General features: G+C 57.0%; 3 protein-coding genes across 18 annotated transcripts in view; 1 reads left to right on the top strand and 2 right to left on the bottom strand.

Moving 5' to 3' along the window:
- The window catches only part of KANSL3 (KAT8 regulatory NSL complex subunit 3), an 87,422-nt gene extending 73,287 nt beyond the window's left edge, over positions 1-14,135 (top strand). For 8 of the 14 annotated variants that reach the window (XM_073023192.1, XM_073023200.1, XM_073023199.1 and 5 more), the window contains 2 exons: positions 988-1,106; positions 1,288-10,713. In XM_073023192.1, coding sequence (XP_072879293.1) covers positions 988-1,106; positions 1,288-1,300 — 132 coding nt within the window. In that variant the 3' untranslated portion in view covers positions 1,301-10,713. Of the gene's footprint in view, positions 1-987; positions 1,107-1,287; positions 10,714-13,691 lie in introns of those variants that run through there. The other 6 variants (XR_012095443.1, XM_073023195.1, XR_012095442.1 and 3 more) reach the window with 5 other exon arrangements.
- ARID5A (AT-rich interaction domain 5A) lies at positions 5,927-21,926 on the bottom strand. Of its 3 annotated transcripts, none has more exons than XM_008007978.3 (7): positions 21,813-21,926; positions 10,992-11,107; positions 9,020-9,158; positions 8,681-8,733; positions 8,219-8,316; positions 7,848-8,007; positions 5,927-7,460 (listed from the first exon to the last, which is right to left on the bottom strand). In XM_008007978.3, the coding sequence occupies exons 1-7, from the start codon at positions 21,814-21,816 to the stop codon at positions 6,249-6,251; spliced, it is 1,782 nt and encodes a 593-aa protein (XP_008006169.3). In that variant the 5' UTR covers positions 21,817-21,926; the 3' UTR covers positions 5,927-6,248. The 3 variants fall into 3 exon arrangements, with proteins under 3 accessions (XP_008006169.3, XP_037860082.2, XP_008006168.3); XM_038004154.2 differs by having other exon boundaries at positions 6,249-7,460; positions 10,992-11,104; positions 21,813-21,876; XM_008007977.3 differs by lacking the exon at positions 21,813-21,926 and having other exon boundaries at positions 6,249-7,460; positions 10,992-11,242.
- On the bottom strand, positions 19,779-21,802 carry LOC103241076 (uncharacterized). Its single transcript, XM_008007979.3, is given in 4 exon segments — positions 19,779-20,835; positions 20,838-21,088; positions 21,090-21,180; positions 21,183-21,802. Coding segments are annotated over 4 exon segments (807 nt in total). The 5' UTR covers positions 21,259-21,802; the 3' UTR covers positions 19,779-20,446.
- Positions 21,927-22,554: the final 628 nt, after the last annotated feature.

Genomic DNA, 22,554 nt, shown 5'->3' with positions numbered 1-22,554 from the left:
TATTTTTAGTAGAGACGGGGTTTCACCATGTTGGCCAGGCTGGTCTCAAACTCCTAACCTCAGGCAACCTGCCCGCCTCGGCCTCCCAAAGTGCTGGGATTACAGGCGTGAGCCACCAGACCTGGCCTTGAAATGATTTAAAAAATTTATCGTCTACTGATTATCCCCATACCCAAGGCCACAGGCCCCAGCTCAGAAGCACTGTGGTTACTCTACAAATGACACCGATTTGTGCCACCTTTACTCTATCCTATTGGTGTGGATCCTAGATCATCCCTCTCCAGCTGCTGTGGAAAGACCTTTCTGGTTTTTGGACAACCTACCTGGGTTTCTCCCAAGAGGCAGCCTCCCTGACGACTACCCAGGGATCAAACTCTGTAGCTCAAGGCCAAGGGTTGTCCAACCCAGACTTCTAGGATTTGACCACCCAATCCAAGACCTGCTCCTCCACAACCCTTGCTCCTGTGGGAGAGAAACTAGGCGGCTCTGCACAGGAGCTGTGGCTAAGATGTGGCAGTGAGGTCAGGACCTACATCAGACAGCCCATCATCAGGCACAGTTAGATCATCCTCCATGTAGACAGAGATGGCAACTAAGTGGCAGGTGAGCCTCCGCACCACTGCCTGTGGCCTTGGCAGACATTACTAATCAATTGCATCACTGTCACACTGAGTCAACCCCAAGCTGCAGACAGCCACCATCAGTCAAGGTTGATACCTGGGGGGAACGGACTGGCCATACTTGACCCAGACGCTGACAAGATCCGAAGTTCAGTGTGACTGTGAGTCAGAGAAGCCAGGCGGGAGGGCAGGAATGTTAAAAAGCAGTGAGGTAAAGGGCAGGGCGAGGGGCGGTCAGGCTGGCAGAGCAGCACTGCTGGTGGGGAGGGAGGTGATGATCCACATTCATCAGAACTGTAGTTTACAGAGCACTTTCACTAAATGCCCCCCACTCTTGAGGTAGGAGTGACTAATTTCCATATCACAGATGAAGGAACGGAGGCCCAGAGAAGGGTACGCACCTGGCGTCACCCAGCACGGCAGCTACTGTCTTGGTCTACCTGGAAGACACGCTTCCTCTGAGGCAACAGCCTCAGAGGTTACCGGGTAAGCAGAGGCCTCAGATGAGTCTCCCCTCACAGTGTATCCTGAAGCGGGACCCCAGGGAGAGAAGGCAGTTGGAGCTGAGTCGGCAGTGCGTGCTGCTAGGTGACTGACCCCTGGCTGGGGGCAGGGGGAGCCCTGATGTGTAGCACGTGCTGATTTCTTTTTTTTTTTTTTTTGACAGAGTCTCGCTCTGAGGCCCAGGCTGGAGTGCATGGCATGATCTCGGCTCACTGCAACCTCCGCCTCCCAGGTTCAAGCGATTCTCCTGCCTCAGCCTTCCAGGTAGCTGGGATTACAGGTGCCTGCCACCCTTCTGGTTAATTCTTGTATTTTTAGTGGAGACGGAGTTTCACCGTGTTGGCCAGGCTGGTCTTGACTCCTGACCTCAGGTGATCTGCCCGCCTCGGCCTCCCAAAGTGCTGGGATTACAGATGTGAGCCACCGCACTCAGCCAGCATGTGCTGATTTCTGGGGGTTGTAGATACTCCTGCCTTGCCTAGTTCAAGCTCCCAGTAGGCATCAACCGAGAGCTGGGAAGAGATGCCTGCAGTGCGCTCTCTGGGCCAGGAGGAGCCGGCTCCAGCTCACCCATGGCAGTGCCAGAGAAGGGGTGCAGGGGTGCTGTCCCCACCCCTGGTGACCGGAGGGTTCTCTTCTTCCTGCAGTTCTCAGTCACTCAGGCTCCCTCCTACCTGGGTCGGGGTTTGTTTCTGTTGCTTGCCAGTAAGGGGCCTGAGAACCTTTACAGGCACACTGAACCCAGGGAGGAGGCAGGACTCAGGGCCTGTGTTCTGGCTTCAGCTCTTTGAGCTTCCCTCTCTATCTGCTGACCGCTGAGCGCTGGATGACAAGGCCCAGCAGGTGGTGGGAACTCTAGGCGTGAAGCCAAGAACCTCCAACATGGGAAGGAGTCTCAAAAGCTGCCACCTATTGTCTGAGCAGCAACAGGAGTCTGGCTTGAACAGGGGTGCCTGGGGCAGGGGGCAAAGGGCTGGGTCCCTCGGGTCTGTGGAGTTAGGGGCTGGGGCCACTGTGGTGAACGGGTGGGTCACCCTGTCCAAAAGGCAGCAGCAACTGCTCACCTCCAGGAAGTGCTCCCATGTGGCCAGAATTTTTTTTTTTTTTGAGATGGAGTCTCACTCTGTCACCCAGGCTGGAGTGCAGTGGCACAATCTCGGCTCACTGCAACCTCCGCCTCCCAGGTTTAAGCGATTCTGCCTCAGCCTCCCGAGTAGCTGGGATTACAGGCGCCCGCCACCACGACCAGCTAATTTTTGTGTTTTTAGTAGAGACAGGGTTTCACCATGTTGGCCAGGCTGGTCTTGACTCCTGACCTCAGGTGATCCGCCCGCCTTGGCCTCCCAAAGTGCTGGGATTACAGGCATGAGACATAGCGCCTGGCCAGAAATTCTGGTTTTTAAAGAGAAGCCTGATATCCACATTTTTTATGTGAAATCTGATTTTTAAATTCTGGCAGTTATTTGAAAACATTTAGCTGGCTGCCGTGACATGCACCTGCAGTCCCAGCTGCCTGGGAGGCTGAGGCGGGAGGACTGCTTGAGCCCAGGAGTTTGGGTGCCGCAATGCATGATGGCCTTGCCTGTGAATAGCCACAGCACCACTCCAGCCTGGGTGACACTGCAAGACCCCCATCTCTTAAAAAAAAAAATTTAACCACGTCTCAGGGCACTGTCAGCAGCCTCTGTTTTTTTTTGAGACAGAGTTTCACTCTTGTCGCCAGGCTGGAGTGCAGTGGCACAATCTCAGCTCACTGAAAACTCTGCCTCCTGGGTTCAAGTGATTCTTCTGCCTCAGCCTCCCTAGTAGCAGGAACTACAGGTGCGTGCCATCACGCCCGGCTGATGTTTGTATTTTTAGTTGAGATGGGGTTTCACCATGTTAGCCAGACTGGTGTTGAATTCCTGACCTCAGGTGATCTGCCTGCCTTGGCCTCCCGAAGTTCTAGGATTACAGGCATGAGCCATCGCACCTGGCCCACCCTCTGGTTTTGAGGGGTGGAGGTCTCTGACTTCCCTGTCTGGACTCCCAGCTGCCCCTCTGCTTCCTCCCCTGCCAGCCCGTGGCTCTGCCCACCCAGAGACCACTCCCAGAGCTCTCTCCAGTGAAGATCGCTTCTCCACGCTGTCCCGAAGTGGGTTGCTGCCAGCCCATGTTGCTGCCCCTGCATCGTGGCCTTGCTGTGGACCCCGAGCCCCTCCTCCCCACTTCTTGCCTGACCTTGGCCCAAAGGCGGTGACTCCAAGGCTTCCCACGCCCTGGCCCCTTCGTTCCTTGGCCCGCTCTCCTCCACTCACTCTCACGAGTGCACCCAGGTACGGGGGACGTCAGCCAGCCCTCTTATTCCCAGCCCACCTCCTTCAGTCCCGTGGTTCTTGGAGCCCCACTGTGGTCCATCAGTCCCACCACCCGTCCTTGGCTCCCCGCACCCAGCTTCGACTCCAGGCCCTCCACTGGCCTGGCTCCCTGCACTCGCCTCAGCTCCGTTGTTCTGCTCTGCTGCACCAGACTCTCCCGGCACACAGCTGGTGGCCTGGTCCCGCCGAAACGCAAAACGCGTGCCACCAACCTCAGGTGGAACCTGGTGCTTCCCAGAGGCCCCAGGGCACTGCCCTGGCATGGGGGTGCTCCCATCTGAGATCACTCATTCTCGTCCCCTCCTCCCCCCAACCTCAGGTCTCCAGCCCTGGTACCTGTCCTCAGTCTCTGCTCACTGAGGAATCAGAGGCACTGACGGGAACGCACCATTTAGGCCGGCTGTGAGCCGGGACGCTGCCCTCCGAGAATCGGGTACAGTTAGTACCAGGCTGTGGGGCACTGGGCCCAGAGGGTGTCCTGGAAGCATGACTACATCGGGCTCTAGCATCTGTGCCAAAACAGGGTCCCCTGCCTCCTGCCCAGGGTGCCCACCTGCCCGGACAGACGCCCCACGGGAGGTGCATTCTCCAGATGGGCCTCCAGAGGGCGCCGTGATCACAGCGCTGAGCCGCTTGCGCTCAAGTCCTGCCCATCTTTGTGCCACGGCCAGGCCAGTGTTGCTTTGCAGATGAAGGGACCCTGCCCCTTTTATCCAGGGGATCTGACCCCAGTGGTCTGTGGCCCAGCACCCAGGGCCTGAGGGTGGGCAGAACTCAGCCCCCCCCCCCCACCCTTTTTTTTTTTAGTTTTGCTCGTTGCCTAAGGTGGAGTACAGTGGCGCAGTCTGGGCTCACTGCAACCTCCACCTCCCGAGTTCAAGTGATTCTCCCGCCTCAGCCTCCCAAGTAGCTGGGATTACAGGCGCCCGCTACCGTGCCCCGCTAATTTTTGTATTTTTTGTAGAGACAGAGTTTCACCATGTTGGCCAGGCTGTTCACGAACTCCTGACCTCAGGTGATCCGCCCGCCTTGGCCTCCCAAAGTGCTGGGATTACAGGCTTGAGCCACCGCACCCGGCCCCTTCCCATCCTTTATCATCCACTGAGCCTCTGCAGCTCGGAGAGGACGACTGCATGTGGCAGTGTGAGCCCAGGGCAGGTCACTGCAGGTGCTTAGGCTGGCATCTTGGCACCTCTCAGAAGGAAGGAGGTGGAAGTTTGGGAGATGCCCCTGCAGAACCTGAGTGCTCTCAACAGCAGGGACCACCACCCTTTGCCCCTCCACCAGTCACAGGCCTTGCTTGGAAGGTGCCTGAGCCCTCCCCAGGCTGCTCCTGAAGGTGGCGGCCAGGGGCAGGGGCTGGATAGGGTGCACTTTTGGCCTGGCCGCCCACTCCCTGGTGCCAAGCATGCTGCACGTTCCCTGGCCTGGGTTCTGTCATTGTGAATGGTGGCCTTGGGCAAGCAAGACCCTGCCCATCCCTGGCCTCAGCCTCCCTACCTGCAAACTCTGGGGGCCCCTCCCACGGCCGGAGATCATCAGCATCCCAGCATCCCAGGTCCAGCGGGCACGGCAAGTTCCAGTGGTGCGTGTCGCCCGCTGACCTCACACCTGATGCCCCGACATCTACCCTCTGCTCAGCCAGCAGTAGCCCCACTTTTCCAGGACTACATGTGAAACTGCTTGGGTGCAGGCTGCTTGTGGAGGGAGGGGACAGTGCCTCTGAAAAGAACCCACCCTCCCTCCTCCTGAGCCAAGGCCCTGCTCCCATCAGGCCTGCAGCAAACAGGCGTCAGGCCACAGGGGTTCTAGATGAGCCCCGGGGCAACCACATCTGAAACCGCAGGGGCTTGTTACCGACGCAGACACCCAGGCCGGGACCAGGCCATTTGCTCCCCTTTCCCTCCAGGCACCTCCTGTGATTTCAATCCAGTGGTCACTCTGGACCGTCCATGTGGGTCAGGCAAGGGGGATGGTGCTGCAGAAAGGGCTCGGCTACAGGCCCCAGATAATCTACATCCATCACCAAGGCAGACCAACTCGGGCGTCCTGGTCACACCCCCAAACCCCGGGGGGCACTGGTAACAGCCTGGGGTCCTGCTCAGAGCACAGGAGTCACACGGCCCGCACAGCCCTCCTCTGCCCCTCCTGCCAGGGGAACCTGGGCAAGTCACCGACCCTCCCAGGGTCTCCAATCCCCATCTCCACAATGAGAAAGGCGACGTGTTCCCAAGGCTCAACTAGGAAGCCAGACCGAAGGCAAGGATGGATGTCAGAGGCTGCCTACACATGGGCAGAGGCTGGGGTTTGCTTTAGGCCCACTCTCAAGGGGTGGTGGCGTTCAGGTGCATCTCCTTGGCCCCCTAATGGCAGCCCCACCCACGAGCTCACCCCCACCTTGCCTGCCGTTACAAAGGCCCATACCATGCACACCTCAGGGCTATGTGGATTCCCATTCGTTTCTTTTTATTGGATTTTCCGTGGGCAACCTGGGTGCTCTGAGCGCTGCTCTGGGGCAGTGGGAGCTGCCCACCCTCTCCCAGGGCCTTGTAACAACTGGGTCCTCTGCTCCTGGGTTCAGCCTGCTGCCTTGAGATAAACCCAGTTTTCCCACCACCTCCTTCTTCACTTGTGCCAGGCTGCCCAGCCAGGGGCATGGCCTGGGTGTCCTGGGTAACAGACACGAGTCCAGACCCCCCCCTAGCAGCAGCACCTGCCCGCTGTTGGCCCCGGTCGACTCCACAGTGTACGCAACACCATGGGCTGCCTACAGCTTGGTGTTGAGGTGGAAGAAGTGGGGCGCTGCATAGGTTGTGACTGGTGGTGCGTGCCAGGCAGAGGAGGCCGGGCAAAGTCTGTGGCGGAGAGCACTGTCGAAGGACGTGGGCGGGAAGTGCATCAGGCCAGCGGCCATGGGTGAGGGGCCCGCAGTGGCCAGGAAGTGGGCCGGGAAGGCTGGGATGACCAGGGGGCTGAAGGGGAGTGCAGCCTGGCCCTTCAAGGGGCCTGGGGTGCCAGTGAAGTTCAGCGGGCAGTGCAGCATGGTGCCCCTGTAAGCCTCTGGGGGCACAGGCCCCAGGGCTGGGCCCAGAAGGCAGGAGACCAGGCCAGACCCTGCAGGTTTGGCCCCACATTTCTTGGCATCTGCCTCCTTAAGAAAGGGAGACACGGCCCGCAGTCTCTTCCCACTGTGGGCAGCACCCTCTTCCTCCAGGCTTCGCTTGCTGCCCAGGCCTGTGCTACCGGGGAAGGTGGGCGGGAGTGTGGGGCTCTCGGCTGGGACCTTGGCCATGGGGGACACCCAGCAGGCTTTGGGCTTGGGGTAGAGAACGCCCTTTCTGGAGCCGCCTTTGTGGAATGCAGAAGGGCGGTTGGCGTCCCCGCCCCATACCAGCTGGGGCTCTTTCACTGACAGCCCCTCTTTGCCAGGAGGCCCCAATAGCACCCCATCTTTAAGTCTGGAGAAGAAGTCCCTGGGGTGCTGGCTGACAGGCTTCAGCACCTCGGTGGGGCGGGTGTGGAAGCAGCCCGTGAAGATGGGGGCTGGCAGGCAGGGGCCCGCCTGCGCCTCCTCCCTGAGGCTGCCCCCCGGGGACTGCAGTCCCTCCTGAGGGGTCAGCCGGTGCCTGGAGTTCTCAGTCAGCCCTTTGGAGCTCTGGGGACTCCCTGGGAGGCGAACAGCTGGGGACGCCTGGGGCTCTGCCCCATGGCGACAACCCTCCTCCTGGCACTGCAAGGCCTCCACCTTGCTCACCTGGGCCAGGAGCTTCTTTTTGGCCAGTGGTGACATGATGCCGTGTGTCCCCTTGCAGTAGAAGCTGGATAGGAGCCGCTTGTAGGCCTCAGGGCAGCCGCTGGCACCCACAAAGGACACAGAAGACCCAGAGGCCAGGCCCTGCTGTTCTGTACTGTTCCTGGGGGGCTCCTGGCTAAGAAGTGGTGCTGGGTCAGCAACATCTGCTTTGGTCTTTCCTGGCATCTGGAATGAGAGAAAGCCATGCCTCAGGGCTGCCTGAGCTGTGCATCCTGACCTCAGGAGCAGGAGGCGGCACTTTCAGGCCTGCCCAGGTCCCCCGCTAGCCCTTGCAGTCCTTTGTGCAGAATTTTCCAAAGAAGCCCTGTCCTCAGAGCAGACAGCCTCAGGTCGGGACACAGGGCCTGGTGGTGGGGGGTGCAGGCTGGAGTTCAGTCTACTTGCACAAGTAGAGAACTTGCGCACTGTGGAGAACCTGGAACCTTGCAAGTCCCGCCCTGGGTGCATGTTCTGTGTGTTCTGAGCAGACAGCTCCGTGGCCACAGGGAGTTGTGGGGTGGGGGGGCTACAAGAGGCAGGGGACAGGGTGGCCCCAGCCAGCCACAGGCCTACCTGGTCCATGCGCCGCTCCTCCTTGGCCTTCTTTGGCCTCTCGGTGGCCCCATCATCCCCCCTGTTCTCCTTGGCCATCTTGTACTGTTTCCTGGGCTTGGAGGTGGGCAGCGGCTTGTCATCCTCCCCCTTCAGGTGCCGCACATATGGCAGGACCAGCCTGGGGAGGAACCGGGCATGTCCCCCAGGAGGCCGGCGCCGAGGAAGACCCTCTCCTCCTCGCCCCAAAGCTTCAGCTCCCTCAGTGGCTGTGCCCAGCCAGCCTGGGCCCCCGCAACGCTGAGGATGGTGCCCACCCCGCCCGCTCCGGGCAGAGTCCACCCAGCCCTCCCAGCAAGGTTGGCCGAGGCCCCGCAGGGCAGGCGACGTACCTCTCGTAGTGGCGGCGCGTGCACGTGGCCGCGCTGGTGCTGCCCGGGCTGCCCCCCAGCTCGTCGTACACGTTCTTCCAGAGGCGGCGCCCGGTCACCTGCAAGGGCACCTGGTGTGGGCGCGGCCGCGAGCGCCCCCTGGCGGCGGGGTCCTTGCGGCTCTGGCCGCCCTCGCAGGCACCGAAGCACTGCGGTTTGGCAGCTGCTCTGCGGCTCCGACAGCGGCCGATTCTCCCTCCCAGGGCCACGGACTGCTGGCCCAAGCAGTTTTTCCAACACGGGGCGGGCAGAACAGATGGGGAAGGCTGAAAAGCTGCTTTGAGCAGCAGAGAACCAGCGGGGGAGGTGGGGAGGAAGGGGCAGGACTGGGGATCCTGGCTCTTCTGTCCAGAGGCAAGGCCAGGGCTGCAGGCTCACCCCAGGGAGATGCAGTCTGGCAAGGACTGGGGGTGCCTTTCTTACCAGCTCATAGGCCCCCAGCTTCTCCACTGCCTTGTAGATCTTCCACAGGTTAACTGGGGAGAGAGGGGCAGGCTGGCCGTCAGCCTCTGTGGGAGGTGGGGCAGCCACCCCTTCCTAGTGCCCTGACACTCGGGCACAGAGCAGCACACACCCAGCCAGGGCCACTGCAGTAGATGGGCAGGCTGTAGCCTGTGCACCGCTGGCCCGGTGGCAGCCTGGAGGGAGGCCTCCTTTCTATCTGCAACCTGGGTCACCCAGAGTGGGAGTGCCTGCCCGATGCCCTGCCTGGGCGGGGTTCCCTGCTGGGCCCCCCTCCCTGCCTGCACCCCAGGGACGCACTCTGCTTGAAGCCGAGATGGGGCACCCTCTCGATGGGCGTGTGTCGCTCCTTCATGAACTTGTAGAGGCTGACCAGGAAGGCCTGCTCCTCCTCCCGCTCCTGCTCCTCCTCCCGCTCCCCGCCTGCCTCGGGGGAGTCCTGGGGAGAGAACAGGAGGCATTGGGATGGGCCCCAGTTGGTGGCTGGCTGCTGGGGACGTGTAGAAACCACTGGCTGCAGGAGGAACAAGGTACCTGCCCCCAACCCCAGTTTCCCAGAGAGCACCTGGCCACTGTTCTGGGAGGGAGTGACTGTTCGTGGGTTCGGCTGGCACAGGTGTCAGCCCTCAGTGCCCCAGGGCAGGGGCTAGAGCTCAGGACCCCCCGAGAGGCTGGGCACCCCAGAGCAGCTGGCTCCAGAGGTGGCCACAAGAGCAGTCCCCGGCCTTCTCCAGGCCAGGGTCACTTCTCTGTCTTGTTCTTGATTTGTCATAGTTGTATCAGCTCCTCTGCCAGACTAGGAGCTCCTGGAGGGCAGGCTCAGTGTCCCTGGGACTCCCTGCCACCCTCCCCCCCACCCCCAATGCCGAGGGAAAAGCTGAAGGAACAAAGGTGCCTGGTGCTTTCTGGTGCTGTGGGGTTGCTCTGTCAGGCCCACGTTCCCCGAACCTGTGTGTGGCCCCAGCCTGCCGTGCTGAGCACAGGGAGGTGAAGCTCTGGGCTTCAACTGCACGCTGCTGCCAGGGGCACAGGACTTTTGGTTGCGGGTCCCAGAGGGGCAATCTCCGCTGATGCCTTCATCCAGCAAGTGGCTCAGGGCAGAGAGCCCGGGGCCTACACCCTGGTCAGAGAACAGACAGCTTCCAGGACATAAACCATCTAGACTAGGACAGCGCAGACAGCCATGTGTTCCCAAAATATTTGATCCAGCTGGGCATGGTGGCTCACGCCTGTAATCCTAGCACTTTGGGAAGCCGAGGTGGGCAGATCACCCGAGGTCAGGAGTTCGAGACCAGCCTGGCCAACATGGGGAAATCCCATCTCTGCTAAAAATACAAAAATTAGCCACGCCTGGTAGTGCACGCCTGTAATCCCAGCTACTCGGGAGGCTGAGGCAGAAGAATCATTTGAACCCAGGAGGTGGAGGTTTAAGTGAGCCAAGATTGTGCTACTGCCCTCCAGCCTGAGTAACAGTGAGACTCTGCCTTAAAAAAAAAAAAAAAAAAATTGATTCAGGTTTATTTCAGTGTTTTTACTTGTTTTGTTAGTTGTAAATAGCTTCTGTAATAGTTCAGTGTTTTTAAGGTATTAAAGACCTCTGAGAAGAAACAACATACGAACTCACATATCACCCATGAAATCGTAACATGCCGGGGCCCTGGGGCTGGTCTGTGCAGACCTCAGAAGGAAGGCTCTCTCATAGCTGCTCAAGTCAATCTGCTCCTCCAGGCCTCTACTCTGAATTCCCAGCAAGCTGCTAAAGACGACTACCATTTGCAAACACTTTTCTGCATGAATCAGGATACTTTTCCAGACTGTGCCACCAAAGCAAACGGCCAAAATGAATGAAAGCTGGGGCCAACTGTGCTCCGAAAAAGCTGCCCACAGCGCCCCCTTCAGACTCTGCTCATCGCAACAGCCCTGTTGGTCTCACCGAGTGACTTTATATGCCCATGTTATGCATCTGGATGAATGGATATGAATGTGGTTTTGCATCACGGGCTGGAGCTTTTGTCTGTTTTATGGATCAGGGTGGTGGGCCATCTTCACTTGAAAAAAGGGGTCTGCTACAAAAACCAAGTCAATCTTGATTTCAATAACTCTCCGGCACAGAAGACAAGTCAGTCCCCTGGCTGCTGGACAGGGCCAGGGTAGGAACATACATATCTGCCTCCTGAGAGCTTGGGGAGTGTCCAGGTTCACCTGGAGGCTGAACACAGGTGAGGGTGGCAGGGAAGAGCACCCAGGGGGTCAGCAGAGGGATTCAACTCACCTCCAGTGGGATGGGGTTCTGGCTCCCGTTCTGCTCGCCAACAGGTTTGGGGGATGCAGGTGGATCTAGGGTGTCACCCTCTGCGGACTGCTTCCTGTTCCCTTTGACAGGAGCTGCTGCAAGGAGAGAGGAAAGGAGGAAGGGGTGGGGAGAGAGCACCTGAGATGCAAGCAGGAGGAACAGGAGCAGTCTCCCCATCCCCAATCAGAGTTGTCAGAGGGCGCCGGTGACTGTGATCTCACTCCTGTGATCCCAGCACTTTGGGAGGCCCAGGCAGGCGATCACCTGATGTCAGGAGTTCGAGACCTGTCTGGCCAACATAGTGAGACCCCGTCTCTATCATTAAAAAAAAAAAAGAGTTGGCCAGGGGGAAGGGGTGTATCCCTGGCTGCACACAGGCTACACACACACACACACACACACACACACCCTCCTCTCCACTCCCCCACAACCCACTGCATTGCGCCACACCTGCCCTTTTTCTTTCCTCTGCTCCAGCTATCTCCCCATATCTTTGAAGGAAACGCAAAACCACCTTGAGGTCAAGTCACAGGAGGCCGGGGTTGGGCTATGGCGCTTGGGGAAATCCTGTCTCCAAAATCTGCCCCATGCTGAGACACAGAATGGAGAAGCAGCTCAGTCTCACTGGAGAGCTAAAGGATCCCATGGCTGTGGTCCCAAAGCAACACATGGGGTCCCTGGGTAGTAGTTCCCCTGGGAATATTCGGGAACATCTGACCTTCCCGAGCATCTGCAGAGTTCTAACTGCCCTAATTAGGTCACATGCTCCCCTCGCCTGCAAGGGTCCTGGTGACCCCTCAGGCCTCTGTGACAAGTGCCTTCCTCTGGGTGGCCTCCTCCGGCCCCTGGCCATGGGCAGCTCCTCCGTCGCCCGCAGCTACTCACAGCCATCCTGGCTGAACTGCCGGTGGCTCCTGGGGCTCCCTGGTAGCTCGGTGAGGCTGCCCATACCCCACACAGCAGGTGCCAAGCTGGAATGAGCAAGGCTCACGACAACCCTGCGTCGTGTGCAGGAGACGCCGTGGGCTGTATTTTACTAAGAACCACCATGTGCTGATGGCTGCAAAAACGCAACACCTCTGCCACTGCAAAAACGCAACCATTGGAAACTGCCTCGGGCCACAATGCAGGCTGGCAGCAGACACCAGACCAGGAACCCACAGCTTCTGACAACCTTTACTTTCTGTCCTTTGTCCTTTTGTTAATCAAGTATGAATTGGTTCACTCCCTCCCAGCACATCCTTTTTGTTAGGAACCTATGAGATTTCCCTTCCATCCCAGACAGAAAAAGAATCTCCTCGGGAACAAGAAACCCAAACCAGCATAAGCCAGGGGCCAGTGGTACTCAGAGGCATGGGGCAGAATCCTTGGCTAGCAAAGAACGCTAGGATCTTCCTCTCCCATTTCACAGCAGGGAAGACTGAGGCACAAAGTCACAGAGGACTTGGCTGGAACGGCATCAGTCCGGTGGGTCACTTTAGTACCCAGGATTTCTGGAGACAGTTGTGTCAGAAGCTAGCCCAAGAGGGTGGCCCAAAGTGGTCCTGCTTTGGTAGGTGTTCTTATGTCTTGCCTCCATGTTGATGGCTGCTGAATGATCTCAGGGTGGTGGTTTCTCGGGCTGGGGTGACTGTGGCAATTTCTTAAAAGAAGACAACAATGAAGTTTGCCACATCCATTAACTCTTCCTTTTTTTTTTTTTTTTTTTTGAGACAGAATCTCGCTCTGTCGCCTAGGCTGGAGTACAGTCGTGTGATCTTGGCTCACTGCAATCTCTGCCTCCCGGGTTCAAATGATTCTTCTGCCTCAGCCTCCTGAGTAGCTGGAACTACAGGCACCCGCCACCACACCCGGCTAATTTTTGTATTTTTAGTAGAGACGGGGTTTCACCATATTGGCCAGGCTGGTCTCTTAACTCCTGACCTCATGATCCGTCCGCCTCGGCCTCCCAAAGTGCTGGGATTACAGGCGTGAGCCACTGTGCCTGGCAACTCTTCCTTTCGTGAAAGATTTTTCCATGACATGCATGTGATGCTGTTTTTGACGGCATTTTATCCACAGCAAAACTTCTTTCAAAACTATGTGCATCCTCTCAAACCCTGCTGCTGCTTTATCAGCTAAGAAGTTTCTGTAACATTCTTAATCCCTTGTTATCATTTTGACAATGTTCACAGCATCTCCGCCAGGAGTAGATTCCACCTCAAGAAGCCACTTTAGGATGGGCACAGTGGCTCATGCCTGTCCTCCCAGCACTTTGGGAGGCCGAGGTGGGCGGATCACCTGAGGTCAGGAGTTTGAGACCAGCGTGGCCAACATGGCGAAACCCTATCTCTACTAAAAACACAAAAGTTAGCTGGGTGTGAGGCAGGTCCCAGTAGTCCCAGCGACTTGGGAGGCTGAGGCAGGAGAATCCTTTGAACCTAGGAGGCGGAGGCTGCAGTGAGCCAAGCTCGCTCCACTGTACTCCAGTCTGGGCGATGGAACAGGGCTCTGTCTCAAAAAAAAAAAAAAAAAGAAAGAAAAAGAAAAAGAAAGAAAGAAAAAAAACAAAAACCAAAAAAAGTCACTTTCTTTGCCCACCCATACAAAACAACTCCTCATCCACTCAAGTTTGATCATGAGATTGCCACAATTCAGTCTCATTCTCAAGCTCTGCTGCTAACTCTAGTTCTTTTGCAGGTTCCAACGCATCTGCAGTGACTTCTCCACTGAAGTCCTGAAGCCCTCAGAGTCATCCGTGAAGGTTGGAATCAACTTCTTCCAAATGCTTGGATATTTTGACCACCTCCCACGAATCACAAATGTTCCTTAAATGCTCTCTGGAGGTTTTCAATGTATTTTGCCCGGATCCATCAGAGGAATCACTGTCTATGGCAGCTATAGCCTTACAAAATGGATTTCTTCAATAATAAGACTTGAAACTTGAAAGTACTCCTTGATCCTTGGCTCTAGAATAAATGTTGTGCTAGCAGGCATGAAAACATGCAGCTCCTGGTACACTGTCATCAGCCCTCTTGGGTGACCCGTTGCCTTGTCAATGAGCAGTAATATTTTGAAAGGAATCTTTTTTCTGAGCAGTAGGTCTCAACAGTTGGCTTAAAATACTCAGTAAACCACGTTATAAACAGATGTGCTGTCATCCAGGCTTTGTTATTTCATCTGTAGAACACAGTGAATAGATTTAGCATAATTCTTCAAGGTTCTAGGTTTTTTTTGGAATGATAAATGAGGATTGGGTTCAACTTAAAGCCACCAGCTGCATTAGCCCTAACATGTCAGCCTGTCTTTTGAAGCCATGCATTGACGTCTTAGCTATGAAAGTCCTAGATGACATCTTTTTCTGATACAAAACTGTTTCATCTACATGGAAAATCTGTGGTAGTGTGGCCACCTTCATCAATGATCTTAGCTGGATCTTCTGGATAAACTGCGGCAGCTTCTACACCAGCCCTGGTTGATTCACCTTGCATTTTTATGTGATAGAGATGGCACCTTTCCTTAAACCTCATGAAGCAACCTCTGCTAGCTTCCAACTTTTCTTCTGCAGCTTCCTCACCTCTCTCAGCCTTCACAGAATTGGAGATTCAGAGCCTTGGTCTGGATTAGGCTTTGGCTTAAGGGAGTGTTATGGCTTGTCGAATCTTCTATCCCGACCTCTCAAACCTTCTCCAAAGGCTTTTTCACTTTCTTACCATGTGTGTTCACTGGAACAGCACTTCTGATTTCCTTCAATAGCTTTTCCTTGGCATTCACAACTTGGCAAACCAGTGCAAGAGGCCTAGCTTTCGGCCTGTCTGGGCTTTCGACCTGCCTTCCTCACTAAGCTTAATTATTTCTAGTTTTTCATTTAAAGATAAAGACCTGTAACTCTTCCTTTCACTTGAACACTTACAGACCATTGTAGGATTAATTGGCCCACTTTCAATATTGTTGTGCCTTAGGCAACAGGGAGGCCACAGAAGAGAGAGAAAGAGAGATGGGGAATGCTGGTTGACGGAGCAGGTAGAGAATGAGCACACACAACATTTATCGATTTAGTTCACTGTCTTTGTGGGTGGGGTTCATGGCACCCCAAAACAATGACAATAGTAACATCAAAGATCACTGATCACAGATCACTGTAACAGATACAATAACGAAAAAGTTTGAAGTGTTGTAAGAATCACCAAACTGTGACACCGAGACACAAAGTGAGCGCATGCTGTTAAAAATGGCATCGACAGACTTGCCCAATGCCGGGTTGCCACAAACCTTCAATGAGTAAAAGATGCAGCATCTGTGAAGTACAATAAAGCAAAGCATGATAGAGCAAGGTGTGCCTGTACATTCTCTCCCTCAGTCCTGGAGGAATTCCATTTGAAAGAGGGGGAGGCCGGGCGCGGTGGCTCAAGCCTGTAATCCCAGCACTTTGGGAGGCCAAGACAGGCGGATCACGAGGTCAGGAGATCGAGACCATCCTGGCTAACCCGGTGAAACCCCGTCTCTACTAAAAAAAATACAAAAAACTAGCCGGGCGAGGTGGCGGGCGCCTGTAGTCCCAGCTACTCGGGAGGCTGAGGCAGGAGAATGGCGGGAACCCGGGAGGCAGAGCTTGCAGTGAGCTGAGATCCGGCCACTGCACTCCAGCCTGGGCAACAGAGCAAGACTCCGTCTCAAAAAAAATAAAAATAAAATAAAATAAAAGAGGGAGAATCTGAAGCCAGAATGGTTAAGTCGCTTGACTCCCTGGCGGACCAGGATTCAAATCAAGGTCTGATTCTGGTCCAGTGGCTGCTGTGGTTACCAACATTTGCAAAGTCTTCATGAAGAGTCCAAGTAAGCCTGGAGAGAAACCAATCCTAAGGCTTGTCAAAGAGCAAGAGACCAGGGCCACCCTCTTGGGCTAGCTTCTGACACAACTGTCTCCAGAAATCCTGGGTACTAACAAGTGACCCACCAGACTGATGCCGTTCCAGCCAAGTCCTCTGTGAGTCTGTGCCTCAGTCTTCCCTGCTGTGAAATGGGAGAGGAAGATCCTTGAGTTCTTTGCTAGCTACCTGTGAATTCCCAAAACCTTCCAGGTCCGGGAGCACCTCCTCCACCGGCTCTTCTCCCGCTGCCTGCTGCCCTCGGCTCACACATCCCCTCCCCTCATTCCTGCAGCCCCAGAGCCTCAGCATCTACGGACCCTTTCCACGTCTTCCTTGGTATGACTCGGGCTTCTCAGTCACTGACTTGCTATGTCACCCTGGCAAGTCGCTGCCCCTTGGGCTTCAGAAAATACGGCGGTTAGACAGGGCCCATCAGAACCACCTGGAGGAGCATCTGTAAAGACGCTGGTGCTCCCGCCCCACCCTCAGAGTCTGATTTAAGGTCCAAGGTGGAGCAGCAGGGTTGAAGCTCCCCAGGGCATCCCAGTGGGCAGCCAGGCTGCGAGCCACAGGGCGAGAGGGGCCCTAGTCCCTTCTGCATGGTTCAGAGTTTGTGAGCTTTGCCTGGACCACACTGGGGGAAAATCTCCTGGAGTCGGGCACTGGTGTTACCTGGAAAGGAGGTCACCAGTTTGAGCTGTTTAACCCCAGATGGGAAAGGGATTGGAGCTGTCGCCTTAAGCCACAAAGGGAAACATTCCATCTCTGTGTCCAGCCGAGTCCCCAAATGAACTCGGTCTCCCTTCTCAGCGTGGGGGCTCTGTCCTGCCAGGGCCCTCTGGGTTGCAGGCCTTTGGACCCCCACTTCTGCAGCATTAGATGAACGAGAAGGGAGAGTCCTCTCCCCCTTGGTCTTCAGGGTGCCCTCTGTCTTGTCCCTCGCTGCCCTAATCTCTCCCTTTCCCTGATCATTCACAGATCAGGGTTACATTTGTAAAAAATGTAATAAATGCTATAAAAAAAAAAAAGCTTGAAACCCACCGCCATAGATGTTGGGCCACACAGGTCCTGTGCCGGGAGGTAGAGAGCCAGGCAGGCAGGACCTGCGCAGTGGGGTGGGCCCTCTCCGGGCTCCGCGGAGGAGGGAAAAGGCTTATGGAGCTGGAGGCCCCGTCTCCCAGCCCCACTCAGCCCACAGAGGCAGGAGAAACCCACTTGCCCGAGAGCTGCTGCTGCGGCGAGCCACTGCGCTGCTGCCTTGTTCCCAGCCTTGCGTGCAGACGCCTTCCTGGCACAATGCCTTGCGTGTTTTATTTGTAGCAGAAGTGGGGGATCAAATGCAAAAAAGAAAAGTGCTCTCCATAAGAATGTCACCCAGACCTCACCTTTCTCCATCCAGCAAGCAGTGATGATGATGGTTACTGTCTCATTACTCACTCGTGACACATCTGGAATCTATTCCTGTATACAGGATGAAATAGGGATCCTAGCCATATTTTCTCCCCATTGGTCAGGGGGTCCCAGTGAGTGGCCTCCTCCCCCAGTGGTGTAAAAAGCTACTTTCCCCACAATGTCAATGCTTATAAGGAACACATGTGGGACTATTTCTGGACTTTCTATTCTGTTTCATCCACGGTGGAATGCTAGGACCTGTGCACACTGTTTTAATTTTTTGTAGCTTTATAAAACAACTTACTATCCAGAGGGCAAGTTGCCCAATATTACTTGTCTTTTTAAAATATTCCATCTGAACTTTGGGATAATTCTGTTACATTCTCTTAAAACAAAACAAAAAAATAAAATAAAAAATAAAAAAAAAACACATTTGGGAGGCCGAGGCGGGCAGATCACGAGGTTAAGAAATCGAGACCATCCTGGCCAACATGGTAAAACCTCATCTCTACTAAAAATACAAAAATTAGCTGGGCATGGTGGCACACACCAATAATCCCAGCTACTCGGGAGGCTGAGGCAGGAGAATCACTTGAACCTAGGAGGTGGAAGTTGCAGTGAGCTAAGATCAGGCCACTACACTCCAGCCTGGGTGACAGAGACTCTGTCTCCAAAACAAACAAACAAACAAACAAACAAACAAAAACTCCCACTACTGGGGCTTTGATTGCATTGAAGTTTAGAAACTACTTTGAGGAAAAATAATACCTCTACAGTACTGCATCTTTCTTTTCAGGATCATGTGTCTCCATAATTCAGGTTTCCCTCTGCAGTCCTCAGAAGTTCCTTCTTAAGCAGCCCCTGTGCTTTCTTGGGGAGGTTTATTCCTAGTTTGTTCCTTGGGTTTTGTGCAGCTAGAAAATGGTGTTAGAAAAACCCTGACAACGGCAGTTCACTCCACAAGGCCCCTGCGATTTCCCCATTTCACTGCTGGGAAGAGGGCCAGGGCAGGCTAGGTGGCTGCACCAGAAGACGAGCCTGGGCTCCTAGTGACCCTGTCCCTCACTAGGCAGAGAGAGGGTGCAGCAGGTGCTGGGCGGGAGGATTGCCTGAGGCTCTTCCTGTGCTATGAGTCTCACCTCTTTCTACCTCCATGGCCTGTCTGAGTCAAGTTCAACTCCCAGATCCTAACACTCCAGCACTGAGGAGGTTAATCTGTCACTCCCTCCAGTAGAGGATGCTTCCGTAGATCTACTTGTTCTCAAGTTAAATGCTCCACCGACTCAAATCAGTGCCCTGGCTGGCGTGGGCTGGGCATCTCATACAACACTGCTTTGTTGAATCTTCCCAGCCATCCAGATATAACAGAGAGAATGCCTGAGGCTCAGAGAGGTTCAGTGACTTGCCTGGGGCCACGCAGCTTATCCATGGCAGAGCTGGGATTCAGAACCAGGGTAGTCTGACTCCTGAGAGACGCTGATCCCTGACAGCTACAGATTTTTTTCTTTGTAATGGGAGCAGGGAGACCTCAAGTTCCTTATCTGTGCTCAGAGGGTGCAAACTCATCCCCTTTCCCCAAGGAGATGTGCAGTTTCCCAGCGTATCGCTGCGGTCACTCTGCTAGCAAGGGCAGGTCTGTGTTGCCTGCTAAGGCATCCAGGCTCAGGGATGGGAGGGGTCTGGTCAGAGCGCTGGGCAGCGGGGGCGTGGGGGGGCACAGCCCGCACACCCTGTGAATCAACTTCCCTGGCCTGGGTGGGGGAGGGCCCAGAGGACCCACCATCTTTGAATAAGGGGTGTTATCTCCATAATCTTGAGGAAGGAGGAAAGACCTGTTGATACCTACTGAGATTCCTTTTAAAAAAACTGCTCCATTACCTGAGGGAGTAGGGGGCCAGTTCTGGCCAGGGCCCAGCCAACCTGCTGAAGTTGGGGTACGCAAAGGCAGGAAGGTGAAGGCAGTGGGGCGGTGGTCGAGAGTCACTGAGGACAAACTTAAGATGTCTCATGGGGCTGAGCTAGGACTAGAAGGTAGCTATGGGGCGGGGCAGTGGGTGGATGTGGGGAAGTCAGCGGGCCCCCTGCCCTGGCAGACGTCAAGCTGGAAGGAGATGAGAGTGGGCCAAGAGGACAGATGGGGCAGGGGGCTCTAGCACCGCATGGCTGCACCTCTTACCAGGTTGGTCACTGCTTCTGTATCTCCCTTTCCCATCCACAAGATGGGCGTGCTAGACTCCGTGTGCCCAATGTTCTCAGCGGAAGGAACACAGCGAGAAGAGAAAGGCGGCTTCCCCCACAAACCACAGCCAGGCTCAGCGAGAAGACCGGAGGTCTGCTTGTCCCGCTCCCTCCCCAAGGCACCTCGCTGCGGCCCAGCAGCTGCTCCGGAAACATCAGCCTCCCGGGTGCAGGACTTACACACCCCTGTTGCCCAGAGAGGGGCAGTGACTAGTACACGGCCACACAGCTCTCAAGCCTAGGGTCTGCTGGAGGCGCACACCCCTTTCCTTCCCTCCCTCCCTCCCCATCTTTCTGCTGCCCGCCCCATTCACCCCGGGTGTGATGGGAAGGAAGTGACACTTCCTTTCATGAAAAGTCACCGACTGGGAACAGTGCGTCAATTACCACAATAATGGCAACAGCAGCCTCAATAACAACCAGCAGACGCCGCCCCGCCCCCTCGGCTGGGGTTGTTGGCTTAAGTTTCTCTGAGCTTGAGCTGGAGCGAAACAAAGACAGCCTTTGAAGCGGCGAAACGGCCGGTCCACTTGGCAGCCCGAGAGCGGCGGCCAGGCCGAGTCTCCGCGGAGCTTGGTCCAGGAGTCTGGGGACGGGGCGCCTGCCAGGGGCTGAGCTGGAGCCAGCAATGAGGAGCAACGCGATGGGCCTGGGACCCCCACTCCCTACCGGGACACAGGTGCAGCTCAAGCCACAACCCGGCCTCAGTACCTCAGCTTGGGGGAGGGCGAGAGAGACAGGGTCTGGGAGCAGCTGAGGCCACAGGAGCCACCAGAGGGTACAGAAGGGGAAGGAGGTGCGGGGGACACTGAATGTCAGGCTATCAACTTCCAAGCCCCACTCTCCCTGTCCCTCTTACCAGGCTCTGGGATGTCCTAAAAGCCCCAATTCCAGGATGGGGCTGTCCCTCCCCACTGAGTCTGGACCACATTTGGTGGTGACAGTGAGAGCTCCTCAGATGGCTTCGTGTGTCCCCATTCCACCTACGGGACAGAGGCTCAGAGGTGCCAGGTGACGTCCACTAACTGTAGAGGCAGATTGTCGGAGGCCTTTTCTACCTCTGCCACACCAAGTTCTAGGCCCCAGGCGGGTCCCTACGGCCTGGATTGGGCTCTGAGCTCTGCCGTGGGGTGAAGTCCTCGAGCCCCATCTCCCACCCCTCCTGTGCTCTAGCGTTGCCTGTAGGCAGAAACGCCACCGTGCGTGTGGGTTCCCACCAGTGGGGCCCGGGTGGCGCAAGAGGCACCTGTTGTCCTCCCCTGGGGCCCGTGGAGCCCTCTTTACTGACCCAAGACTCCGCAAACAAAGGGACACTGGACCCGCAGCGCCTCGGGACCCCCGTGCCCTCGGGGGTCCTGCATCGCGCAAGCCCCACCACGCTGGCGCTGGGCGGAGGATGACGCGACCCCAGCCCGGGCGACCCCGACACACCGCGGAGGAACTGAGCGCGGGCCCGGGTTGCCCCGCAGCTCCGGCTGGGCACGAAGGCAGGCATCGCTGCCCGCGCTCTTGTCCTCTTCCCCCGGCGCTCCCCACCCGCCGCCCCGTCCCTTCTGCAGACCGAAGGAAAAGGGGACACACAAGGGACAGGAGAGGAACCAGGGAAGCGACCCCTCTCCTGCGGGGCGGCGGCGGGTGGGCGGAGAGACGGGAGAGGGAAAGAGAGAAGGGAAGAGAAGGAAGGGGCAGGGGCGCGAAGCCGGGCGCCCCGGACCATCGGCGCAGCCCGCGGCCGAAAGAGGAACCGTGGAGCCTTCACAGCGCATTGAGCAAGTTCTTCGCACCCGCGCGGCCCCTGCAGGAAACGGCGCCGCAGAGGGAAGGGCCGCGCGCCCCGGACCCGGAGTCTGCGCCCGCCCGGCGGCGCCGCGGTTCGGAAACCCGCGGGGTATCAGGGGCGGAGGGCGGCCGCAGGCAGCTGTCACAACACAGGGGCTGAGCCCGGCTCGCGGGGGAAACCGCAGCAGGAAGTGGGACGACAGCGCCGTGCCGGGCTCGGCACATTTCAGGCAAGAGACGGCGAAGAGAGTTTCGAGATAAACGCCCGGGAAGCCCCTGGCCGCCAGAACTTTTTGTCTTTCCTTTTCTCGAAACGCGCGCGGACGCCCCGCCTCACCCCTTCCGCGCCGGCCCGGAGCGCTGAAGCCGCGGGCCGGGCTCGCTCCCTCCGGCCCGCGCCCCGCAGCCCACCGCGGACCCCTCTCCGCCCCGCACAGCGCCCCGACCGCCACGAGGGCTGGAGGGGACCAGGCGCCGGCACCTGGGCCCTCCCTGCAGGGCCGCCGAGCCCTGGCCCGGGCCGCGCCGTGGAGCCGCTTACCCATGGCCCGGCGACGTCCCGCGGCGCTCGCCCCGAGACCCTCAGCGCGCGGCTGTCCGGCCCCGCGCTCTCTGAGCTACTGGCTCGCGGCGCCGCCCGCCAGCCGCCTCCCCGCAGCCCCGCCCCGTCCCGCCCCTGCTCGCCCCACTCTGGGCTTCCATTGGTGGGCCCGGCTCCGTCGTGCGGGGGAGGCGTGGGGCGGGAGCCGTTCCCGCGCCCGGGGACCTCTGGGAATTGTAGTGCGTGCCCCTCGCCTCTCGGCTTTCAGAGTGGGGCCCATGGAAAAGGCTACTCACCTAGAGGAGCGGAGGCAGGACCCCCAGGAATCATTGATACCTTGTGCCTCAGTTTCCCTGGAGGCAAAACTAGAGCCTTGGAAAAATCCTCCTTGCTTTCAGCAGAGCACTGAGGGCTCTGTGGAGCGAGCAAAGTGCTTCTGACTTTGATTTGAAAGTGGCCCTGTGCATTTCCCATTCCCCACCCAGTCCAACAAAGAAGGCCAGGTGAGGAATCCCTGTGCTTTGGGAGGAGGCGGCGGGAGGATCACTTGAGCCCAGAAGGTCGAAGCTGTAGTGTGTTGCAATCACACCACTGTACTCTATCCTGGGCAACAGACGGAGACCCTGCCTCAAAAAAAAAAGAAAAAAAAAAAAGGAGAGGTGGTTAGTGTGAGCTCGACAAGGACCGAACTAGGAAATCCTTGGCCTAGGTTCTGTGGCCAGGCCTGCCAGTAATAGTCAAT

The sequence above is a fragment of the Chlorocebus sabaeus genome, chromosome 14 (genome assembly GCF_047675955.1).
Source record: "Chlorocebus sabaeus isolate Y175 chromosome 14, mChlSab1.0.hap1, whole genome shotgun sequence".
NCBI lineage: Eukaryota > Metazoa > Chordata > Mammalia > Primates > Cercopithecidae > Chlorocebus > Chlorocebus sabaeus.
This window is presented reverse-complemented; position numbering and strand designations above follow the sequence as displayed.